The 24,222-nt window shown below is 50.9% G+C and overlaps 1 protein-coding gene across 1 annotated transcript in view; it reads right to left on the minus strand.

Annotated features, from left to right (window-relative positions):
• The window catches only part of ADCY8 (adenylate cyclase 8), a 158,142-nt gene extending 135,045 nt beyond the window's left edge, over nucleotides 1–23,097 (minus strand). The window contains exon 1 of the mRNA XM_045861149.1: nucleotides 21,630–23,097. Coding sequence (XP_045717105.1) covers nucleotides 21,630–22,595 — 966 coding nt within the window. The 5' untranslated portion in view covers nucleotides 22,596–23,097. The remainder of the gene's footprint in view (nucleotides 1–21,629) is intronic.
• Between the last annotated feature and the right edge of the window lie 1,125 nt (nucleotides 23,098–24,222).

The following is a 24,222-nucleotide window of genomic DNA, read 5'->3' on the forward strand; positions in this document are numbered from 1 at the left end:
GAAGGGTTCCCCTCCAGGTAGGGCTCTACCCTGGCCTGAGAAAGGCATAGTAACTGGAAGTGGAGACCCCGGAAAGGTGAGACTCTGGGTCATGCCATCAGGTAAACCACCAAGACCAGCAGAGGTGCTGGCTGAGGGCAAGGGGAATGTGGGAGAAAGAGAAGGCAGGCAGTGTAGACCAGCTGGGGACACAGGACCAGCTGCAGTAGTGGGGACTTTCATTTATCCCTTTTAAGTGCCCACAACAAGGACAGGCCCTCGGGAATGTGGAAGAACCGCTCTTAGAACCTGGGGGAAGCAGGTCCCAGCGGCACGAGGGGTGGACCGTGCTGGGTCCTTGGCTGGACCACCACATCTTCCTTTGGGAAACGTGTCCAGAGAATATTCTCCTAGGACCGGTGCTGGCACAGAGCCCTCAGCTCTCAGCCTCCTCCAAGGAGCTGAAGAGAGCCTTCTCACCGAAGGTCGTGGAAGGTCACGATCTATTCTGCATGGAAGTGTAAATGCTCGTAACTCCAGCTTGGATATCTCAGGACATTCACCCCAGCTGCAGAACTCCCCATGGCACGCACAGCTTTCTGCTGAAATGGCATCACAGCCCAACTTGTCCCTTTGTTTATTTCCACTTTTTCCCCTTCCCATGGGCGCTGATCCCAGCAGCATTCCCTAGCAGGCTTCCTGCACACCGCTCTCCCTCTCAGACTCTTGGAGGATGGAACCTTACTAATGTAGTCAGCCCCCAGTATTTGTTGAGCAAATGATTTCATTAATGAATTTCGTTTGTGCCATCGGGATCCTCAGATGACGATGATAACTATCTCATAGGTAGTTTCATCCTTTCTTCATTCGTTTTGTAAATACTTACTGAGCCCCAAATAGGACCTAGGCACTGATTTAGATTCCAGTGGCAGATAGGATAACCCAGTTCCCTTCCTCATTGATGGGGCAGCCGGTGGGGACTTCCATGTAGGTCAAGTCGTTCAAGGGAAACCACTCTGGGTGTGAAATAGTTCAATGAACCCTAAAGAGGAGGAGTTGGCCGAGAAAAGAGGCAGGCGACAGTTCTTCCAGGGAGGGGGACCCTGCAGTGCATGCAAGGGGAGAGGGCTCCTTGTTATAAAGCTCTAGTCTTGCTCCACTGGGTTGCTCTTGGGCTGAACCACTGCTAGATTAGGGTGAAAACCACAGGAAATGATTTTCTACCCATAGGTCTCTGCCCCGAGACTCCGTTCTCCCAGTGATTTGCACAAATCAGAACTGCCTTCTCACCGGCGCCCCCCACCACCTCCTCCTCCTTGCTACACAGCAGATGGCTGTGTCAGGGAGGTGGTGGCAGCAGCTCCTAAGGAAGTTTCTGGTGGGAGCATGAAGGAGGTGTCCTATAATGCCATGGTTACTATGGCGAATTCTATTGGGTCTTTGGGTTTGAAGAAACCATTTGATTCATCATTAGTTAGGAGCTGAAAATAGCACCGTCCTAAGAGCTTGTTTTCTGTCAGAGAGCAGCAGTTTGGAGTTGGCTAAGTACAGTAAAACTGCAGTGTTTTCCCGACTCACTGAGCTCTTAGTCCTGACTTCCCCAAGGAAGCCCATGTTATCTTCTGTTTTACTTACAAAAAAAGGTGTGTATTGTTACAAAGGAATATCCCATGGACCTAAGAAAGATTAAAAAAAAAAAAACCAAAGCGTTCCTTAGGTCCAACTTGAGCAGCCCAATTCAAACAGTCCATGTAAAGAGACACAGTCAGCTCTACATGGAATAACTTTGTGAAGTTTCTCAACTGTGCGTTTTCAGGTCTGGAGGGCAGAGTGGTCTCCCAGCACGCCTTCCTCTGACGAGGACAAGAGAACAGAGCGGTTGAAAACGGCAGTTTTCAGTAGGCAAATCTTGGCCTACATCTGCTTGTAGCAGGGGACAAACGTGAGCTAATGTGTCAACAAGGGCTCAGTTTATTCCTTCTCTTCCAAGCGTATTAATTTAATGTTTGAATCCAATAAAGTGTTCCTCTAAAATGGAAGTACACGGTGGTTCTGAGTAAGCGCAGTGTGTTTGGGTCTGCAGTGCTGAGCTATATCCACTTTGTGACACATTAGGTATAAAAATATAACAGAAGCCAGGAACATAAGATGTCTCTAGCCCACGGTGACTCATGCCTAAAACCATCCTGTTCACCATTTTTTTTCATAAATTTGCTTATTTTAGATTTATATCCTAATCCCACCGCTGAACACAGCTCAGTCTACTTCCCCGATTTTCATCAGTGGGACCGTGAACCTGCCAGGACGGCCGTAAGATGAAGGGTGTTCACAAATAGAAAAGTCCCGCCCCGGCACTCTGACCGAGTAGCACGAAGGTCTGCTTCTGGGATTCTTTTTTCTCAACTCATCACAAGTAATTTTATCCCACAGTATGTTTAAGGGAATGTTCTTCTCAGGGAGTTGTGTGGGATTAAAATAATTCTAAAACCTTAGGAAGCTCTGCCTGTAACTAGTTGTGGGAAGGGGAGACACGGACTCCCCCTCTCTGAGCCTCCCACGCCTCCTTGTTAAATGCGGATAATCGCTGGGCCTGCTTCCTGGGTGGCTGTGCGTGAGAGAGGTAATTACATGCGGCTCTTGGCCAATGATGAGCATTCAATACATGTTCGCTGTTACTATCAATAGCAATTTCTTTCTCATCTAGATGATACAGTCCTTTAATGAGGAATTTCGTGTCGTACCTAACTCTCTTGGACTCCGTAGCTATTGTGAGAATGCCATTGCTTTGCAAACTGGGATGCTCTTGGCAGTGAAAGGAGACGGCATAAACCTGGGGTGTCCTGCACACACCGCGGCGTGTGGGCATCCTACCTGCAGTGCGTGCTGCTGGGCGAGACACGGGCCATATGTGTGAGCCTTCGAACTATATTCCTGGGCAATTGCTTAATAAAGAGCAGTCACTGCAAATCAGTAAGTGCACAGCTCTGACCACATGTCAGCTGACAAACAGACTAATCCCTCTTTCACCCTATGGAGACACAGGCCATAAACAAATAAGTAAAAAAAAAACTATAGCATCTCCTGTGCACTGGCGAAAAGTGTGATGGAGAAACATGTAGCTGACTGAGAGAAGAAAGCAATGGGAGGGGGCAGGAGCTGCCTCCTTCAGGGACAGCCGGGGAAGGCACCTCGGATACGGTTATATTTGAGCAGAGGCCCCAGAAGGGTGAGCAAACCATGCAGGTGTCCAAAGAAATAGTGGAAACTATATATTCCATTATCAGGAGACATTCACAGCAATCGCCCTGCTGAAGGAAAAGGCAAAAACTGAACAGACGATGGATACGATATGAGCTAATCCACTTCACAGGGACCGTAGAAACTCACTTCAGGTACACGTAGCGTCCTCTCTAATGTTGGCTATTTGATCTTTAAACAATTCCTGACATATAGCTTTATCCAGCTGTCGCCATTGCAGAGATAATAGATTAATTAATTTTCTCCTAGGTACCTGGTGCTTTATAAAGAATATTTCATTCCTAACAATAACTGGTCAGTATGGGGGTGATGACACCCACTTTCAGCTGAGAAACGTGAGGCTCGAGAGGTGAGAAGACAGGTGTACACGCACGGCCAGGGGGCGGGGCCAGGGGGCGGGGCCCGGGCCCGAAACACTCATCCAAGGCCGCTGATTCCAAATGTGCGGCCTCTCCCCCAAAGCCTCTGTTTTCAATCCCAACACCTGAGTGAGAAGCCTGTGTTCGCCTGAGAAGGAGGACACACATCACGGCCCAGTTACTAATGGAAATTCATTCCTTCCGTCATCACGCACAGCTCTCTCCTGAGGACCTATGGCATGCCAGGCCCTGCCCTCCATGCCGGGGACACTCTGGTGAAAAACAGACACACCTTTTCTATCTGTGTGCCTGCCTCACTGGCACTACAGCTAAGCGCCTTATTGGGGATGGTAGGAGGTAAAAGTGGTGTTTTAAAAAGTAGAGCAAGGTCAAGGGAGGAGGAATGGGGGGTGATGCCATGTGGGAGAGAGGTTACAAATGGAAACCAGAGCTTCAGGGTGCATGCTGTCATGGAGAAGGTGGCAGCCAGCTTGGAGGGTGAAGCATGTGGGTCTCTGGATGAGGGGCATCCTGGGGGGTAGGGGCAACGGCTCGTGGTAAGGCCGGGAGCGGTTGCTCCAAGGGTCTCTAGGAGAGAGTGAGCTGGAGCAGAGGGAGCACTGGAGAGAGTGGCGGGAGCCAGGGAGGAGGAAGGTGGAAGGGCAGGGGTGGAGCTTGTGGGCCGTGGCAGGGACACCAGCTTGATGAAAAGGGGTCATGCTAGGTTTGCAGCAGGGAAGGGGCTGACTTGCTGACTTATATGCAGCTCAGAAGCTGTCCCCCCAAAAGCTAGAACTGGCAGGACACACAATGGTGCGTAAGCTACTTCCTGATTCCTTCTAAAGTTCTTTAGCCGTAAGAGTCCCTGTCCTGCCCCTATCCAGGACACTGGAGACAGACAGCAGCCTTTGGTGGCTTTGAGCATGCCTTCGAACTCAGAATGCCTGTGATTCTAGAAAGTGAACCCGAGGACTGGAGGCCCTCGGGTGGGGATTCCTTGCGCCCACCCTGAGTGTTTCTGTGGACAGTTACGTTGGCTTTTGAACTTCAGAAAATGCGGAAAATATCGTTTGCATAACTCCCTTGATGATCTGGGAAGGGGAATGCTGGGAAGCCAGGGAGCAGGCGCTGGGTGGGCTGGAAGAGCTGCCCCCTCTCCTGAGGACTGTGGGGGCAGCCACCAGGGGGCGCTGATCTCACTGGAGACCACCAACAGGGGGTCTGTTTCCACTCTCCACCAGGATCAGGTGGAGGAGCCAATTAGCAGTCACTGCCTGATAACCGTTCATCTCTTTTGCTCTTCAGAGTTTTAGCAATGGTGACAGAGTAGTTTGCCAGGTAAGAGGAAAAGGAATCCCACTAGGAAATGCTCAGCTCAGGACACAGCCTGCCAGTGTTTGGAGGGCAAGAAACCTTTCAGGGCCACGCTTCCTGGTCAGACAAGCAGCACGGCTAGGGATTTGCACTCTAAAATCAGGTTATTATACCATTCGGGACATTAAATGCCAGAAAACTAAAAACACAAATTGCATTACAAACCCCAAGCATTTTTTTCTGTTTTGTATGAGCGCGCTCCGAGTGGGTCATGCAGGGTAAGTGTCGGTTCAAGGGGAAGAAGCGGGCTTTGAAATACATGTTCTCCTCCAGCACTTCATCAACATAGTGACTCCGTGGAGTTCCAATATTGTGTGCATCCGCTGCTATTTCTTTTAAAGGTCAAAGAGAACACTCACAGACAGAGAAGTTGTTCTTTTTCTTTTCCTTTTGGTCAAATACACCACTTTGGAGAAATGATGTTTATATTAAACATATTCTTTCAGCTTTCCATCAGATCCTTTGGAAACCCCAAAGGCACACACTTTCATTAATCAGGCTATTGGCCACTGCCTTGGCTTGAACCCGCTGCCAACTTTTTCACTTTGGCCGAGCCCCTCTCCCCGGTAGCTCTGCTCATTCACTCAGTAATTACTCAGGGAGCACTACTGATGCGCCAGGCTCCAGGCTAGGGGCCAGAGAGACAGCAGCAAAGTGAGGGAATGGGGTCTCTGCCTCCAATGGCGTTTCCACTACCAGCTGCATAATAATAGGTAACACTTATGCGCTAGGCACCGTTCCAACACTTCACCTGCATCCTCTCTGTTAGTGCTCACTCCACCCTTCTACGTGGGGCCACAACTGTCCCCGCTTTACAGAGGAGGGAACGGCGCTCACAGAGGAAGGACCTTGTCAGGTCGGGAGCTAACAAGGGGCACGATCTGGGTCTCAACCCAGACACTCTGACTCTGGAGCACCCATCCTCATTGGTTTAGCCAAAGCACCTCCTTCTCCTCTTGGGGAGGAAAGGTAAGAGTGTACGTTTGCGGAAGGTTCGAGCGAAGGGCATGCCCGTGGGCAGCTCCTCTTCCAGCAGTGGAGCTCTAACCTTATAATCATGCCCTTCTGTTGGTATCTCTGAGTCTCAGCCTGGAATTCCCAGTTTGCCCGCCACCTCCACGGTGACATCTCTCTCGGTGTCTCCAGTCAAAATGAATGACACCTTCTTTCTACCTCCGTAAACTACAGAGCCACCAGGAACTCATACGGGGATGATGCAAAGGGAGGAGAAAGGGGGATGGCAGCGGTGATGAAAGTCATGGTCAAGCAGACCTGAACAAAAGTGGTGAACTGGGTGCCTTAGGCGGTGACAGCCTTTTGTACGTGCAGACACAGCAGCGGCCTCTCCTGATGACACCACACACTCTCTAGGAGCAGAGTTGTCACAGAAAAGGCAAAGAACTGCTTGGGATGGAGTGAGCTCCCTGCCATTGAGATATTCAAACAAACTAGGGTTAAAATTTGATAGGAAATGTGTAGATGAAGCATATTAATTTTTTGAATATATCCTACTTTTTAATGTTATTCATTATTCCTCCCAGAACCTGTCCCAAAATTGAGTGGACACATGAATGAGAGCAGGACTCAAAAATCCTACTCAATCATGTGTATCTATGGGGACCAGCACTCCTTTCTGAGACTGAGGAGGTTTGTTGAATTCCTCTCCTTTTTAGAATTCAATTATTCTGCATCTAAGCAATTATTTATAATGTCAAGAGTCACAGAGCTATAAGCTTCAAATTAGAAGGAATTGTAACTCATTAAGTTCAACCCCTTCCCTTTTGCCCCAAATCCCTGACAATGGCATATCTATCTCAGTCTGATCTATCTATCTATCTATCTATCATCTATCTATCTATCTATTTATCTATCTAATTCAATACTTGTGTCAACTTCCTCTTTATGAGGTCAACAGATTCTATATGTTTATTTGATAACTCAGCCTTATCAAGAGTCATTCTAAGAAGCCGTAAGAGTAACTATGTTTAATGAAATTGCTGTTCTCCTCTTTAATGATACCATCTATTAAATACTGTGGAAGCCACGAGTATATATATTTATATTTCTTTACCAGAACAAAGGAAAAGCATCACACTGGCATAAGGATTTTGTGTAGGATCACTGGAGTTACAAACTGGCAGACCCATTGGGTTGTCTCCTCTTGGTACGATGCCTGTTCAGCAGCTGGCACTGCAGTTTTTAGCCTTACCCAGGATTTGAGCCAGAGAAAAACAGGCCAGAAGTCTGGTGGAAGCAGTAACCTGAACCCCGGTCCAACCCAAGTTTGTCTCACCTTCTTGGACATTAAAAGGCTACTGTCTGTCATACATCCTCTAAAGAAGCCACAACTACCACCTGGCCCTGAATACCAGCCCTGGGTGATTCCCTCCCTTCCTCCCTCCCTCCCTCTCCCCTTCCTTTCTTCCCTCTCTCAATCATGAGTACGTATTTATCAAATATGGGATGCTGAGAAGATCGTGGCGAGCAAGCAAATCAGACCCATTCCCTATTTTTATTGCACTCATTATCAGGTAGGAAAGACACAGAACCAACACACACACACACACACACACACACACACACACACACACACAGGTATAAATTTTCTGTGAAGAGTAGGGGAGATTTAAGAATGGGCATAAGTTGGGGCCAAAGCAAGGGCAGAGGAAGATTCCCCGAGAAGGTTTTCTTGAGCTGAAAATGAGGGAAGAGCACCTCAGGCAGAGGAGGGAGGGAAAGTCAGACAGCTCAGAGGCAGGAAAGGCCATGGGTCCTTCAAGGATCTGAATGTAGGTCACCGTGACTTTAGGACTGCTGGAGACAGACGAAGAATGGCACCACCGGAGCGAGACAGAGGTGAGATTCAAAAGGTGGGTCCCAGGAGGGAGTTCCATCTTTGTCAGGAGAGCAATGTCAGCTACGTTTACTGGTAGGCTCTAATTCCTCATCATAAGAAAAACACCCCCCTGGTGATACTGCGAACAGCAGACTGGAAAGGTCGAAAGTGGACACAGGAAGGCTACTGCGATTCAGATGAGGAACAGCGTCTCCTGCACCAAAGAGGCAGGAGCAGAGACAAAAGTGGAGCGTTGTGGGGATATTCAGGAGGCAGATTTGTCAGGAACTTGCAATTGATTGGCCAGGAGGACTGAGAGAGGGAGAAGCGACAGGGACACCGCTGGGCTCCCTGGCTCGGGCGACGGCGGGGATGGAATAGAGCTCCCTGGGCTCACCGAGCTCAAGACCCGGGATGAGGGCAAGGTGCGGGGGGCCACGTCCAGCATTCCTTTCGGAGACTTAGGAGGTTTCTTGAACTGCTCTCCTTTTTGGAATTCAATTATCCTACATCTAAGCAATCATTCATAATGTCAAGAGTCACAGAGCTGTAAGCTTCAAATCAGAAGGACTTTTAGAAGTCATTAAGTTCAACCCCTTCCCCTTTGCCCCAGATCCCTGATGAGGGCATCTGGCTTCTGCTGAGCACCTCCAGGAATGGCTTCTCAGTCCCACGGGGCCTGGTACAATTTCAAAGAGTTATAAATAGGAAGGTGCCTGTCACTTCCTTTGGGAAGGAGTCCCACAGACCTTCTCCAGCCGTAATAACTGCCTGGCATTTGTTCTAGCGCTATAAATTATACATCAGATGAAACAACATCTGAGGCAGGTCTTTCTGGTCCCCGAATCTCAAGTATAGAGCAAAAATAAATAAATAAATGAACCACAAAATGAAAATGGCTTTGTTTGTCTTAGATGATTAGATCATTAAATACAAGAGAGGAGCTGCAATGTTATCTCAAGGAGCAGTCAATGTTAATTTATTGGGCAATGCACCATGAATACATTTTGCAGCCGGTATTGATTAGAAATTGCATTTGGAAGTTGGTAATGGAGAACGAAAATAACAGTGGACCAAACACATTTGGAGCCTAGTTTACGTCACGTAACAATTATCGAGCAGTCCAGGGCCCGTATGGTGACTTCGCAGTATTCTCAGGGTTCTAGGATTCTTCTTTCTCTGTGGCCCTCCATCCTGCTGTGTGGCTTCCACCCCCAAGGCCCGCCCCTGGCCCAGACGGCTGGTGCAGGTGCCGCCTGGTGCAGGTGCCGCCTGGTGCAGGTGCCGTTGCCTCTGCTCGCCAGACAGGAAGAAAGCTAAGTGGGGTCAGGTGGGTGGAAAAAGGCAGGCCTCCCTGATGAATCAGCCTGAACTGGCTTATTAAGATGATCTCTTCAACTTTTTTTTACAACCAAAGTACCTTGAACCAAGGTCTGTTTTTGCAGGACGGCAAATGAGAATTTGTCCCCACCTTCCACAAGTCGGGAAGAACTTTGCTTAAGGAAAGACTCTGTTGTGGCCAGCTGTAGGGTGACATGTAAGCATTTAGGGCAAAATGGCTTCCCTTCCTTAGAAGAGTGTTCTAGATGCATGACTATGGGCTGATTCCTAAGGACTGATGTTTCTGTGCATGAAGGCAACACAGAAGCAATGGGTAGCCTGAAAGTTGGGGGGCATCCTCTCCTCCCGAGGAGCAGTCTCCGCCTGCAGTGTGCAATGTGCAATGACCTTTAGTCTCGGAAGTGGCAGGGCCCTCCCGTTTCACCTTCCGCTGGGGTGGTCGGCCCGCGGACAGCCCACCTGCCTCTGGCAGACTCCCACCCCGATGGCAGAGCAAGGCAGCCGCCTGCTGTGCGGCCACACCAGACCCACGTGCGTTTCAGAAACAACGCTACCGCTGCCCACGGCTTGGCTCCTGGTGTCGGTTCAAAACTCTTTCACATTCATCAACTCCTTTAATATTTATAAATGGTGAGGTTCTGACAGCGTCTTGTTATAGACGGAATGACTAATGTATGGCAGGCCTAAGGGAGTTCCTGGAGGCCGCGGTGTCTGTTTGCTGGGGTCTGCAGACGACGAAGAGGAAACCACAAAAGCCAGCCTCCCAGTCGGGGACACTAGGGCTGCATGAGTGCCCAGCTCGGCCACTTCTGGGTAACACTGGCAGAAAATGGCTTGTGGATCACAGCTGCCACGCACATTAGGAAAAAGCCAGCTAGGCGATTCTGACAAGCGCCACGGAGTCATAATTAAATATTCAGAAGAAAGAGACTGTCTGTCAATTAAATATCTCAGTCGCTATTTCCTTGCAAACAAATCAGCTGAGTGAAATGGCACACAATTTTACAACTCGCGGTGTCCGAGGTAATTAAACCACTAGGAGGAATTAAATATTAAATACAATCAAAGACAGAATTCTCTCGGCATTCGCTGCATCGTTATTTCTCTTTTGCCTTCCTTTCCAGAGGTCACAGACCTCAGCAAGTTCCATGTTTGCTATGAGATTTGTCATTAGCCGATGTAAGGAGACAAACCCACCAGGAAAACACAGACATCCCCACGTTCCCATTCATTATAACTCAAGGGAATAAAAACGTCTTAGAGCCTGAGGAAGCTCAAGAGTCATTTCGCAGTGATCGAATTTTCGAGCAGTGAGGAATTCACCTCGAGGCCACCGCAGGTTGAGTGGTCTGCCCAGAGAGCTGCGTGGTGTTGGAGGTAGAATCCGAGGTCGGTCTTTCCGTGTGAGGACGAGGTGCTATTTTCAGCCGCGTGTGCTGCCCCCAGCTCCATGAAGCAGTAATGTAATCATGAGCATTGCCACCGTTCAGAATACTGATTTCATTTTTCTCCTTCTTCATTCCTTTTAACGCATTGCCTCTGAAACTAGCAGCGTTAATTGACACAAAGTAGCCTTCAAGGACCATCAAATTGAGGGGCCGCTTTGAAATGAGACAGATGTGGCTGAGAATCCTTTACGAGCCGTAGGACCAAAGGGAAGTGATGTAACTGCCATGAGCTCAGCGCCCTCACTCTGAAAAGGGAAGCGGCAGTGTGGGTGCTAAGATGACTGTGATGACTGTGCAGGCACTTACTCAGGAAAGCTCTTCTGCGAGTGTCCCCTGTGATGTGCCCGAGTCGATGCCAGGGACACGCAAAGAGGGCAGTGCTGGTCCTCAGAGAGCACATGGGTTAGCAACAGGAACAAGTAAGGAAACCCTCGTTCCAATCCTACCTGACCACCCCCCTTCCTCCTTCAGGTCTTCGCATATATCCTCATCTGAGTTCAAGCCAGCGGCTTCCTTCGCAACGTAAACACGGGCCAGGGCTGGGGGGAGGCGAGCGAGGGGTGCGGGTTCAGGAGGCACTTCATCTCGTGGCCGTGGGAGTTCAGGGTTCCCTTTCACTTGGCTCCAAAGCCCTTACTTCGATTTGCATGTTTCTCATGAAGAGAGGAGGAATCCTGTTCATTTGATGTTGACCGCCTGGGGCCATGCACTTATTCTTAGGTGAGCTGCCCACCACCCATAGGCGAGGAAGGCTCACCCAAGTATAGGGGGAGTTGGACTTTGAATTTAGAAGAAAACAGTTTGTCCTTATTGATTTTGATTCTGTTTCTTGAACTGATTGTAGAAAAATGAAGGAAGTGGAATAATGATTCACAAAACTGAAAACAGAAGAGCTGGTGCCATCTTTTTGGACTTCATGGAGTCTGCTGTAGTTAACTGCCTCAGGTCCCCACATCCAAAATCAGGCCTTGTTTGGCTTTTAGGCAGCCTACACACGGACTGGTCCTGTTACGGGGCCAACTGGCCTTTAGGTGATCGGTTTTCAGCTGCAGGCAACCATGGACGGAGCGACCACCCAGTCACCGCGCTCAGCAAAGTCAATGCGTTCTGCTGAACGTCTTCCTCTCGGGAGTGAGGCAGGCCAGCCTGGCTGCTGGGCGGTGCCAGGAGTCAGGTAGGAGGGTGGGGGCAACCCTTGCCCACGGCTGGACACGTGTGAAGCCAGAAGGTGAACATCCGCCGGCAACCGGAAGGGGGCGCCACAGAGAGGTCAGGTCAAAGGAGTAACGTTGGGTATACCCCCGAGCAAAGAGGTGTGGAGTGCGGTGGTGGTGGGGTTCACAGCCAGAGGGCTGAAGCCAATGAGAGGGCGAGCCCCGCCCCAGTACTTGGACTCTACGTTGGAAGGATGGGCTGGATCTCTTTAAAATTTTCAGCAATGGGCAAATACCTATTATGAATAATCTCAGTCCATATTTTTTCCCTTTATTTTGTATTTTCTTCTTCTAATTTTTTTTGACTTGAATAATCCGAATAATCACTTGACGTTTTCTTCCTGTTATCCGTGATGACTCCTTTAACACATGTGGGGCCGAAGCCCCGCGTGTGGCTTCCTGGGGCAGCTCCTGGGGCAGCTCTCGGTGCGCGCCTTCCCGCATGGACCAGAGGAACTGACCTCTGTCCTCTCACTCGCGTTTCACTTCCTGTTGACGGCCACGTGGCTGTGTGCATGGGCGGGGGGAAGTCAGGAGGGAAGGAGACAGTCACGTAATATTCATTCATTTAAAAGTATGGCGTTTAGAACTCCCCGTGGGCCAGGTGCTACACCAGGTACTAGGGACACAACGATGAGCATCGCAAAACCCTTGACCTCAAGGGGCCCGTAGCCTGGTGGGCACAGGGGAGCAGTATGACATTTCTCTGAATGGGGGAAAGCAGCGTGTGGCAGTGCGGCACCACGAGGGACTGGAGTCTTGTCCAAGCACCGTGTCTGTCCTCCCTCGTGTGGGGGTGGGTTGCCGGAGCTCCAAGTCAAGCTACGCAGTTTTTAGCCAGGGTCCCCGTGAAGGCAGAGCGACAGGGAGTGCTCAGGACTGCCGACCAGCCTGTCCTTCGCCAACACGAGGCAGATGCCCCTGCACACCATGTGACCTAGCTATCAGGACTGGGGTGCAGTCGGTTTGTGATGAGGTGATGGGTGCACAACTGACACCTTAGGTCTTCCCTGGAGTACTTTCACATTCTTCGCTAGAAAGGCAAGTCCATGCCCGTTTACAGTATCTTTTGGAGTCTGATCTTTCTTAAAAAAAAAAAAATCTACTGCAGCTTTGAGTTTTCATGCTTTAGAGATCTGTGCTAAAAGCAGCCCAACACTTGCCTTGACATAAAATATTTTCTGAATGCTGTGTTCCAGAAGCATTCAAAGAGCCAGGTACAAACCTGCCCCCTCTGCACCCGAGTCACACACTCCCTCCTTCCGTCCCTCAAGTATCGGCCTCATCACCACAACTGCCCTCGGCTGTGCAGGACACAGAACCTGGTGTCCCACGAGCAGCCAACACACATCTGTTGACTAATAGACCTTCTCAGTCTCATTCTCTCCTTCTTCCTAATGCCATCCCGGGCTTCTGTGGGCAGCGCGGTCCAACCTACTTTTGCCATCCTCTCTTCCAGATGGCGTGGCCTGGTGTCAGGATTCTGGTCCCCCAAATATAAGCGGCACTGTTGGACAGGAATTCCAGGGGAGCCTCTGATAGGGCCGTTGACTCAGCTGTCAGAGACTCTGGGCCATCTTGGCCTCTTGTTCTTGGCCCTCTCCATTTGCTCCCTTGCAAGGTGGCCGTGGAGGCTTGGAGGTGCAGCCAGTGGCTTTCCACTGAACTTGAGGAAGAGCCCTCCCTGCATGAAATCTCCTTTAGGCCGTCCCTGTGGGTCGCTGGCAGGGCTGTCCAACCTGCGGCCCTCCGGCCGCACTGGGCTCCGGATGGCGGCTGTGAATGCAGCCCAACACCAAACCGTAAATTTACTTAAAACATTATGAGATTTTTTTTTGTAATTATTATGTGTCACAGTGTATTGAATGTGGGGCCCGAGACAATTCTTCTTCTTCCGGTGTGGCCCAGAGACGCCAAAGTCTGGACACCCTGTCACAGCGTCTCCTCGAAGAACCCCTCGTCAGGGAGCTCATCGCTTCGGGAAGCAACCCCTTGGGCAGGTCTGTTTGTTACAGAGACTCCGCTTCGGATGAACCCAAATCTCGGATGCTGGAGCGACCACCCATTGGTCCTTATTCTGTTCCAGGGGGACACACGTACAATAACTGGCCTGTCTCCCTCATGGCAGCACCCCCGCAGATTTGAGGCCACCCCCCCCATCTCTTCCAGATCCCTTCTGTCCATCCCCAGGCCTCTTGGCGTTCTTCCCTTTCGTTGGTCCTCCTGTTCTGTTAAATTTCTTATGCTGCATTTCTTTTTCCCGTGTTCTGAGTTAAACAAATACCTGTCGTTTGCTTATGCGTTCCCTAATGCTTAGTCATCTCTAGGTGATAAGCAATCATGTGTATTCAGCATGTAATCTCTCTCTCTCACACACACACACACACACACACACACACAGAAGGAAATACTCTGAAATGGTTCACTCCAGTCAACTGGAAAACCAGCTGCCACAGGACAAGGGTGTGTTGTTTACAACTTGGTTCAAAAAACCGTTCTTGGTTGACGTGAAAATTATATGCTGGTCAGCACTTTCTATAGAGACAGTAGTTGGAACGATATTGTCATTTTTTCAGAAACCCAAAACATTGATATGACTTAAATTCACACCGAGCCCATGTCTTCACCATGAATAATTTTATGGTTTCCTGACTTAGGAGCATTTGGGGGGTATGAACAAAGAGTTTAGGCAAAAAAAAAAAAACTTGGGTAGTGGGGCAGGAGGGATAGAAAACCCCAGTAACTAATGAATGTGCAAGGCACTGCACATGTTACATACATGATCTAGGTAAATGAAATCCAAAACTCAGATCACAGACACACCAATCAGAGTCCAGACGGAGCTATCAACGGAATAATGCATTGCAGGTTTATCTGACATCACACTGAGTTATAATCCCAGTTCATTGGTTGAGAAGGTGGTCACATAGTTGCATTTACTGGGAGAATGGTTTTTGTTCCTACCGGGATGTGGCCAGGCCTCCCTCGGAATGTCTGGTACCCCAACGGTTAATTAATCCACTCAGCATTCTTCCTCTACCCCGCAGGGCTGACTGTGAAAAAAACCTTGCAGTGAGAAAAGCTGGCTTCTGAAGTGCTGCTTAAGTGAGCTGACTTCTTAAAATAGTCCTTCATAAACAAAACTCACATGACAAAATGTGAGTGTGTAAATCCAATTACGCTGTCTGGGGAGGTGCGGGGCAGGATCTGCTGGCATCCGCCGCTCCGCTGGGGCTGGCTGGGTCAAGCAGCAGCATTCCTAGACTCAAGCCCCAAGAAAATGCCGGGGGAGAAATTATGTTCAGAACCCACCCTCTTGCTAAGTGAGGTGTAAACAGATAGATCACACAAATTCACCAGCCTTCAGTTTCTGTTACCGTGAATTCCAGCCCAGAGCGAGCAAAGAACATGCTTCCAAATCGATACGTCAAGTGGACTGATACACTGTCCAGCTGCCTATTCTGGACCTGCCGGGCCCTCGGGGAATCAATATTGTGCCCATTTGTTGGTGAGAGAGAAGGTTTGAGACGGATGCTGTGTCTCTTATGTTCTGAAAATAAACACATGTAGGGCCAACGGAATAGACTCACTTGTGAAACGAATAAATTAGCATCCTAAGAAATATTTAGACAACAGTGAAATGTCACATCAGCATGATTGTTGCAGTGTCCTTTGATTACATGTTGCCAGCAGCATGGAATTTGGGATACACTTAAAAATCTTTCCCATTTTGGCTTGGTTTCACCTATTTTTGATGAGCTCCTAAAATGCCATCAATCATCAAGGTATAAATGTGACTAATGCATTTGTCCTACTTAGCATGACACTGCAGCAGCTGCTCCTGAAGGAACGTCCTCCCAGTCTTCCCAGCTCTCATCCGATTATGCGCTGACCCACTGATAACAGTCAGGTGCCATTACCGGATAGGAAGGGAAGCACATTCATAATTCAGCCTTGCAAAGCACACACCCTACAATCATTTTACAACTCGCTCTCTGAATCAGACGTCAGGTCTCTCTTTGCAACTGCAGGGCAGAGGTGCCTACAGGCTAGGATGGCTGGATTTAACCGGTCATTCGAAAAGTGATTAGAATTATCCTGGGGAAAGACTAGTCTCTATCCACTCCCAACTCAGAGGGGGGAAGGAAAGGAAAGGAAAGGAAAGGAAGGGAAAGATAAAACCAAAAAGAATAGTCTCTGGGTGTTTTTCAGAAGTAAGAGAGAATATTTCCATTTCTTGGCATTCAGAGGAATCTCTTGGGATATTGACACTGAAATCTGTGTTTGAAAGTCATTTTCCCAGACATTCTGGGATAAGGCAGTTACTTTTTTTAAGCCTATATGAGTGGCTAAAGGAAAATGTAAAGGAACAGAGATACTTGGGGTTTTAAAAAAATGCACACCATAACTAGTGAGGTGCACTCATTTAATGGATGTTTGTGTGTTTTGAAGTGAGTTTCTACCTTGATAGCAATGACCAAATAGGGATGATTTAAATTATATGTCATTTGTTGCATGTTAAGTAGCCATACAATTCCCTTTATCAGTTTGAGTTAGCAGACACAGACAAAGAACATACAATATATGCTTATGTTAAATTTTACAGATGGGGGAGAGATGGTAATTCCATTATACTTACTTTATCTTTACTGGGAAGTAAAGATAACGATCAGAAATGCATTTAAAAGCACACGCAAATCCTGCTTTTCTCCTGGCTGTCGTCTGTTCATACCATAAACCACTATCTTACCCAGCACGAAAAAAAAATGTATTTTTTCCCCCAAAGGATTTTTAAAAGGCTAAATGATAAGCTAAAAGTCTCTTGCTATTAGTCAAGTGTAATGACCATGATTTAATTAGCACTTTTTTGGCTCCAGTCCCTACTGTTTGATGGGATGTGTTTAAGCAAGGAAAGAAAATGCTGCACGGGAAACTCAAATCTGACAGCATGACCTTGAGCACTAACGAACTTGGGCTTGCCTACCTGGCTGCCTCCGCTCCCAGAGTTATCTTGGAGAAATCACCTCCACTCCACCCGTTTCTGCTTATCTACCTCGCCACGAGGTTACAGAAGACTAATTAGCCAGAAGCTGGAACATTCAGAATGCCCCAGAGGAAAGCATAGAGCAGCACTCTCCTTCTGGTGCTTCTAGCTGCCTCTGTTTTCCAATAACTAAGTGATCTCCACCATCTTACCACTAATGAGCTGACGGAGGGGGACGGAATGCATTTTAAATGTTAGGTAGCTCATAATATTGTCACCAGCAATTAACAGAGAGGAAAACGCTCATTATAGCAGCAGTGCTTAGAATTTGTCTACCCCGTGAAAACACCTAGCAAATACCTCGTCGTTAATATTTTAGTTGTGCACACAATGTCATTTTGTAATGACTTTTCAGACAGACGCATTGAGCACGCAGGGTGAATGACTTATCCAAGGGGTGGGGACAGTGTGTGCCTTAAGGGAGACTCTGGACAAAAAGGCACTGGTGTCCTTGGTCTCAGTCACGCATGCAGAGCCGGCTTAACCTGAAATGCACGAGGCTTCGGTCGCCGTGGTGTTACCTGTGGCTGAGCCTTGTTGGGGTGAACATAACGAGAGCCCTTTAATCGGGGCTTTGACCCTGGAGATGCTGATGCTTCCTCAGTATTTCCAATGGCACTTGGGACCTGGTAAATACACGCATATGGGCCATCGCATCTGCCCTGGACCAAATCTCCTTGTTTGGTTGGGAAGTCCATGACTCGGGTGAGTGGAGAAAACATAAACCACCCCTTTGCGGATGACGAGGAATCTCCTGGGTAGCCCTGTTTGGGGCCCATCTGGTACCCACAGTGGAAAGCGCTTGGTGATCTAAGTAAACACGGGGCTCTGTCTCCTCCATACAAGCTGCCGGCAGAGATTCCCAGCTTGGCTGTTACCCTGTCACACTGCAGATATAAGTCCCTGCAGTAGGGGAAGTGGGGAAATGGGTTCTCATAGCTTGGGCTGAGGAAGCCGATCATCACCGGCTCATTGATTACTGCTGGAAACGGCATGTTCAGTGGCGTGAAACTGCTCGCTGCTCAGGTATTCTGACTGGGTGCTCATTCTCCTGCCCTGCTTCCCGAAAATGCTAAGTGACATGTGAGCTAACCTATTAACGGGAGTCAAGGCGAATGCAGAGAAAGGTACTGATGTGTGTATGGCCTTCAGTGGACACACTTGTGTCCAGCCGAGAGCTCGGACAAGGAGCATGCCACCAAGCGCCTTTTCCCAGCCGTTCCATCATTTTCTCAGGACTTCGCTTGCCTTTTCCCCGTTAAATGTTAATTCGTGTGCCAGGTGGGCTGGGGCTCTCCTGAGTGGTGACACAGGTGCTCCTCACTCCTGAGCCATTTCATGCACTCCTGTGTCTCGAAGGGCAGCCCCTGCAAGGTCCCAGGGAACCGCCAGCACTGCAGCTGGGGTTTCCGTGCTGCTCTCGGCACCTGGGTGGCTCACCGTCTCTGGGGCGTCCCCTGGACGCTTCCAAAAATCGGACATTTCTTCTCCGAAGTGAAAATGAAGGACGATCCCACCTCTTTGTCATCATTCGATGTGCTAATGTGCGTAAAGGCACTCAGTTCCATGTTAAATATCATATAAATGTAAAGGATTAGTATTGTGCTTTGATTTCTCCAAAGGCATTTAGGTGTAAAAGGCTGCTTTCTATAGATACAACTTGCATGTGTGTGCAAAGCCATTGCCAACTCGCCAGGGGCCTTGGATGTGTTATAATATTGTCCCTGCACTGAATACTTTGGTTTACTCAGTGACTGTCGTGTGTGTGCCGTGCACTGAGGGGACCGTAGTAAAGTAGTCTTTGCCCTGATGTGGCGTTTACCTTGTGAGCGTGTGGGGCGCGGGGGAAAGAAACGCAGTAAAGATAAACAAATGTGATCATTTCCGACGGCGGATGTGCTCTGGGGGAAATAAGGCGCATCACGCACCGGGGAGGGAGTCTGAAATAAAGAGAACGTGTCAGCCACGGGAAGACCCGGGAGAAACTGTTTTAGGCAGCAGGCGCAGAGGCTGAGGAGTGGAAAGAGCTTGGGATCTCTGGAGGGAAGTGGACAGTGGATTTGGTGCCAGAGGAGAAGAGGAGCAAGAGAGAGAATCAGAGAGAGAATCAGAGAGAGGGAAGGAGCAACCCACTCGCAGAGCCTGGAGGAGGCCGTGGTAAGGAGTTAGAATCTTATTTTAGCTGCTGTGCGAGGTCGTTGGCAGGTTTCAAGTGTCCCTGGTATAGGGCGGGGCAAAAGTAGGTTTACAGCTTGTGCAGAAAACAGCACAATAACATAAATAATTGCACAAGAATAAACTCTGTTTCACGTACTCACAGCTGTAAAGCTACTTTTGCCCCACTCTCTGTACATTACCAAACAGGGAAAACGAAACAGTAGCTACTCAAAAACCACAGAATTTTTTTTTTTTTTTAAGCCGTTTCTCTTCATCAGTCATCATCCCTCTGCAGGATCTAGGACAGAACCTTGAACCTGTAGAGGGCGCCAAAGGAAAACGTTTTGTAGCCAAAGCCACAGGGTTCTTTCAGCACCTACAGGGAAGGAGAGCGCTCTGGCTGTTCTGCGGAGTCAGGTAAACAGGTGGCTCAACCCAAGAAACTGTAGCTCCTCTACAATTCCTCCCCAAACGGCAAGCGGAATGAGCTCGGTGTGCATGAACCAGGCCCTTGGTTTTCACAGTGAAGGATTGTTTATGATGAGGTGGGCGTGGGAAGACATTTGGGGGCTATTTTTAATCTTCTGCCATCTGGTAGTATTTGAGTAGAGTATAAAACAAATATGGAACCAAAATTTACTTTCTGGCTTCATTTGGCAAGAAAAGTGTCTCTATACTTAGAATTTAGAAGATATTCATCTTTTGCCCACTGAGGATGCGTTATTCCGAATACTATTCCAAACCGACTCGGTGAAACCTTTGAGTGATGTGTCCGAAGCAAGGCTAGCGTAGGAAAAGCGGTAGGTTATAATAGATGAATTTTTCTGCAAATAGTCAGATAGCTATGCTGTATTGTGGAAACAGCTCATAGTAAAAAACAGAGAGGCGGGGAAAGGAGGGGAAAAAGAGGAGGACGGTGAGGGGGAAAGGGAAGAGGACCAAGAGAGACGTGCTAATGTCCAGGTGTTGAGTAACGGAAAGGCTACAAGGCATGAGGGAGCTTGGAAGAAAGTGAGAGATCTGGACGGGGCTCAGTTCAGATCCATGTGCAAACAGGACTGAGAACACACAGTTAAACTAGAACTGTATACAACCCCAGGTTGAATCTTTATCATATGTGGGCATTAAACGTCCCTGGTAATTTTGATAAAGACGTTCGTTCTTGTCTTCAGTTAGGAAAAGTTCAGCCAGCCAGCCCCCTACTACCTGAGGCCTCCTTGCCCATCTCACGCCTGGTGACCATAGCCGTGTACTTTACGTGCTCTTTGCTCTACGCAAGGAGAGTTCAGAAAGCACCAGAAAAGCAGCCAACCAGCAAAAGTCCACCTGAGCGAGTGCAGACGGAGCCATCAGAGGAGCGAGGCTCCCGAGTCGACCGGGACCCCAGAAGGTGCAGGGTGGGTGAACCATGCACACTCCGTGCCAGCGCTGAAACCCCAGGAGCAGCTCGCAGAGGTGTTCCACCAGTTCACTCCCAGAGCCTTCCGCTCAAAGCTGGCCCCAAGCAGGAGGCGCCGCTAAGCTTCTGACACAGCAGAAGCGGCCCAGAGCCCGAGGCCGCGCACAGCAAAACCACACTGAGCAGCCAGCCTGCCGTCCCGGTGCGTCTCATCGGCCTTCCGTGGGAAAACACCGCAGCTGACATGACCCCCTCAGCTTTGTCAAGAAGCACCTGGTCTCCTGTTACCGGCCAGATATTTGGCAAAGAAAGCGCCACACCATTAATTATCTATTGCTGTTAATGAATTTACACAATAGAGGCACAGGCCACCTTCCCATTCACAGACAATGGGAACTTTGCTCACCTAAACACATCCATATTTAATGGGGAACGATGGGAAGAAAGGAGGAGAAAGGAGAAAGAGACCTAAAGACTCAGGTTCCACCTAAATATTTCAAACCCTCTACATCTAAACGCCCCTTTTCAATGAAGCAAAATTTGCTTCCTTTGTCAATGACACCCCCACCCTAATTCCCGAGGGTGACTTACTCAGAGCATTGGGGTTGGCTTCTGGAAAGAAGATGTCCTCTTAGGTCCCCAAGCCCATAAAGAGTTCCTGGATAAAAGTATGTCACAGGACTGTCTAAGGTGCTGCATGAGATCACATAAGTAGGGTCCAGCACCGGCAATCAGTACGTGTTTAGCAAAGGTCTGTTCCTACAAGAGCGGAGGGTTTGTGGCACCAAGATACTCAGAAAGCCGGCTCTGAGTTCCAGAGTCTCTTACAACGCCCTGCTGTCACTCCCGTGAGTAAAGCTGTTGAGAAATGGGTCACCTTCTAAATTGGGTGCTTCTCCTCCCCTTCTGTCTGCTGCTCCAGGGACCACAGACCCTGGGGGAGCAGAGAGAAGACAGCTCCGCAGCTGATGTCAGAGAAGAATTACTCACAGAAGCAGCATATAAGCGCAGGGCTGGCAGGAACTTTAGATGCCGTTTAGTTCCCAAATCTCTAAGGAGAGAGAAATATCACCCACTAACACCCAGCACCTCCTAGGTGCTGAGCTGGGGCAGGGGATTTGACCCAGTAGGCGACCTGCCTCTCAGAAAGCTCTTTCTAAATCACCCAGGGGAGTTGGGGGGGGGTGCAGAGGGGGGCGAGCAAGGCAGGCAAGCGTTACCTGGTTGATGGAAATGACCGCCAGACGGGGGATCACCACTTGGAGGATCACCTGCAGCAGCGAGGTGCCCAAGCCGGCCACGATGGCCCAGGTGAGCGGCAGCGGCAGCATGCTGTAGGTGGCGAAAAGTGTGAAGAGCACGTAGCCGATGCCATCTCCCAGGAGCCCATAGCCAAGGCCTGCTGCCAAGACCTGGGTGGTCATGGCCACCCAGGTGACCACGCCGCTGTACTGCAGGTACGTGTGAGAGGTGGTGTCCTTCCTGACCACCACCAGGGCGCAGATCACCACCTCGATGCCGGTGAAGAAGCCCAGCAGAATACCCTTGAGCGGGTCCATGGGGGCCGAGGCCAGGCTCAAGTGGAGAACCAGCAGGGTGAGTTTGGTCAGCACATCCAGCACGTTCATCACCACCTCGGATTTGCGCCGCTGGCCCAGGAAATAGCGCTGGTAGAGGCGCTCCAGATCCCGGGACTTGAACGAGTTGCGCAGGGTGGGGAAGATGACCCCTCGGTAGCTATAGCCCCCACTGAGGAAGAAATCCGAGTTGCTTGGGGCGCAGTCGAGGTGCAGGAAGCCCAGGTCGCCCCCTCCCCCGCTGCCGCTGGCGCTGCCGCTCCCGCTGCGTTCCGGGAAGACTTTGGTGCCCCCCGAGCTGCGCGCTCTCTCCCCCGGCCCCAGTGAGTAGAGAGGCAGCGCCGAGTCGCCGGACAGCTGCGAAGCGTGGTGGTTGGGGCCGCCGCCTGCAGGGTCCGAGCCTTTGCCGGAGCCTCCACTCCCTCCGCTGCCGCCGCCGCTGCCCCGGTGCCCATGAATGAAGCGCTGCTCAGTAATGTGCCGCACCGCCGTCTGCCACAGCAGCCGCTGTGGCCGAGAGCCGCTCCCGCCGTCGCCGGCCGGGGGCGTCGGGTGGATGGTGTAGAGTTCCTCGCTGCCGCTAAGGCAGCGCACATCCGAGAGCTCCATGGCGCCGGGCCGCAGGGAGGAGGCGCAGAACCCGAGGGAGGCGGCTGGGGGAGGGGGCTCCTAAAGACCCAAAGGCTTTTTGGTTGGAGCTTGGCGGTGAGCCCTTCGGTCCCCCGCCGCCGCCGCCGCGTTGCAGGAGCCCAGGGCAGGAGGCCCCCTGCAGTCAGGTCATAGTGCGCCCCGGGGCAAAGGGCGCCTGGAAGATCGCCGCAGACCCCTGCGTCCTTGCGCGCCGCCCTCCTTCCAACCCTCGAAGCTTGGGTGCCGCGGCAGCGGCGGCTATTTGTCCGCAGAAGCTGCAGCGCACTGAGCCACGCAGTACCCTTCCCGGGCTCAGGCTCCTTGGCCGGTTCTCCGCTCAGCGTCTTGGCGCAGCCTTTGCTCTCCAAGAGGCTCCCGGGCGCCGCGCTTCTGCTGCGCGCCGGGCGGGTCCTGGCTGCGGCACTTGGCTCGGGACGCCCACGACTCGGCGGCTGAGGGGGGCTGGCCTAGGGTGACCGGCGGCGGCGATGGGCGCGAAGTTAGCAGCTGTGCCTGGAACAGAGCCCTTTGGAGAACTCCATTGCGCCGGGATGGGGAGGCGGGGCGGAGCTGGGGGCGGGGGCAGCGAAGGGGGAGGAGTGGGGTGCCCCGCGGGCGGGTTGGAGAGGTGGTAGCCTCAGAGCTAACAAGTCATCAAACAGTTAATTTGGAAGAGGGGGTGTGTTGAGGCTCCTTTCTGGGCTCATCACTTCTGGCTGTCCCCACTTCCTGAGCCAGAACGGACAGCGCAGCATGGGCTCCGACTCGACGCATCCCTCAGGGCCGCGGGAGGGCCTCAGGGTCCCCGTCGCTGCAAGGAGACGAGGTCAAGCCTTCCAGCTGTGCTTCCTAGTCGCAGCTCACAGTTCCCATGTCCTACACTTCAGTCTTTGGAGTCCCTTTGGCCCGGAGCTGGGAAGCGCTGGAGGCGGGGGCAGAAAGAAGTGGGGAGGGCTCCAAAGCCAACAGCTCTGAGAACGAAGAGAAGCCATCCGTGCGGATCGGAGACAGGAACCGAAACTAGGTGCGGAGGGTGTAAGGTTTAAGGGAGAAGGGAGGCCCGAGGCCGCGGGGAAGTCGACCGAGACGCCTCCGGATCCAGGGAAGCGCCGCGTGCCGCCCTGGCGCTCTGTAGCGCGCTGCGGGCACCAGGCGACAGGGAGGAATTTGGAGACCTGTCAGATCGGTCAGACACCGGCGGCGACTTAAACCCGCCCTTGCGCCAAGCCACGCCCCCGGGTCGCCGAGTGGTTGGGGGGTGGTTGACAGGGACCTGGCGCCCAGATCTGGCCTGGACACCGCAGGTCCTGAAGGATGCAGCCAGCGCAGGGAGGCGTGGGAGAGGACAGCTGCGGACTGGGGCGGGCGGCGGCGCCCCCAGACTTGTCCCAGCGCGCGGAACCCGAGCTCCAGCTGGCGGTGCGGGCGGGTTCCTCCGCTGATCTTTTTCTGGCACTGGCTCCGGTCCTCCGCAGGTGCGCAGCCCGGACCCGTAGGCCGCTTTGCCCACGGACTCCCAGAGCCCAGCGCACGGAACTGAGGGTCTCCTTTCCGCCCTCCCCACGGGAGCTTTTGGTAAAGCCAACTTTCGGGCTAAAAAGCAAAA

Source organism: Phyllostomus hastatus, unplaced genomic scaffold (genome assembly GCF_019186645.2).
Source record: "Phyllostomus hastatus isolate PE091 unplaced genomic scaffold, TTU_PhHast_1.1 phas_scaffold_21, whole genome shotgun sequence".
Taxonomy (NCBI): Eukaryota; Metazoa; Chordata; class Mammalia; order Chiroptera; family Phyllostomidae; genus Phyllostomus; species Phyllostomus hastatus.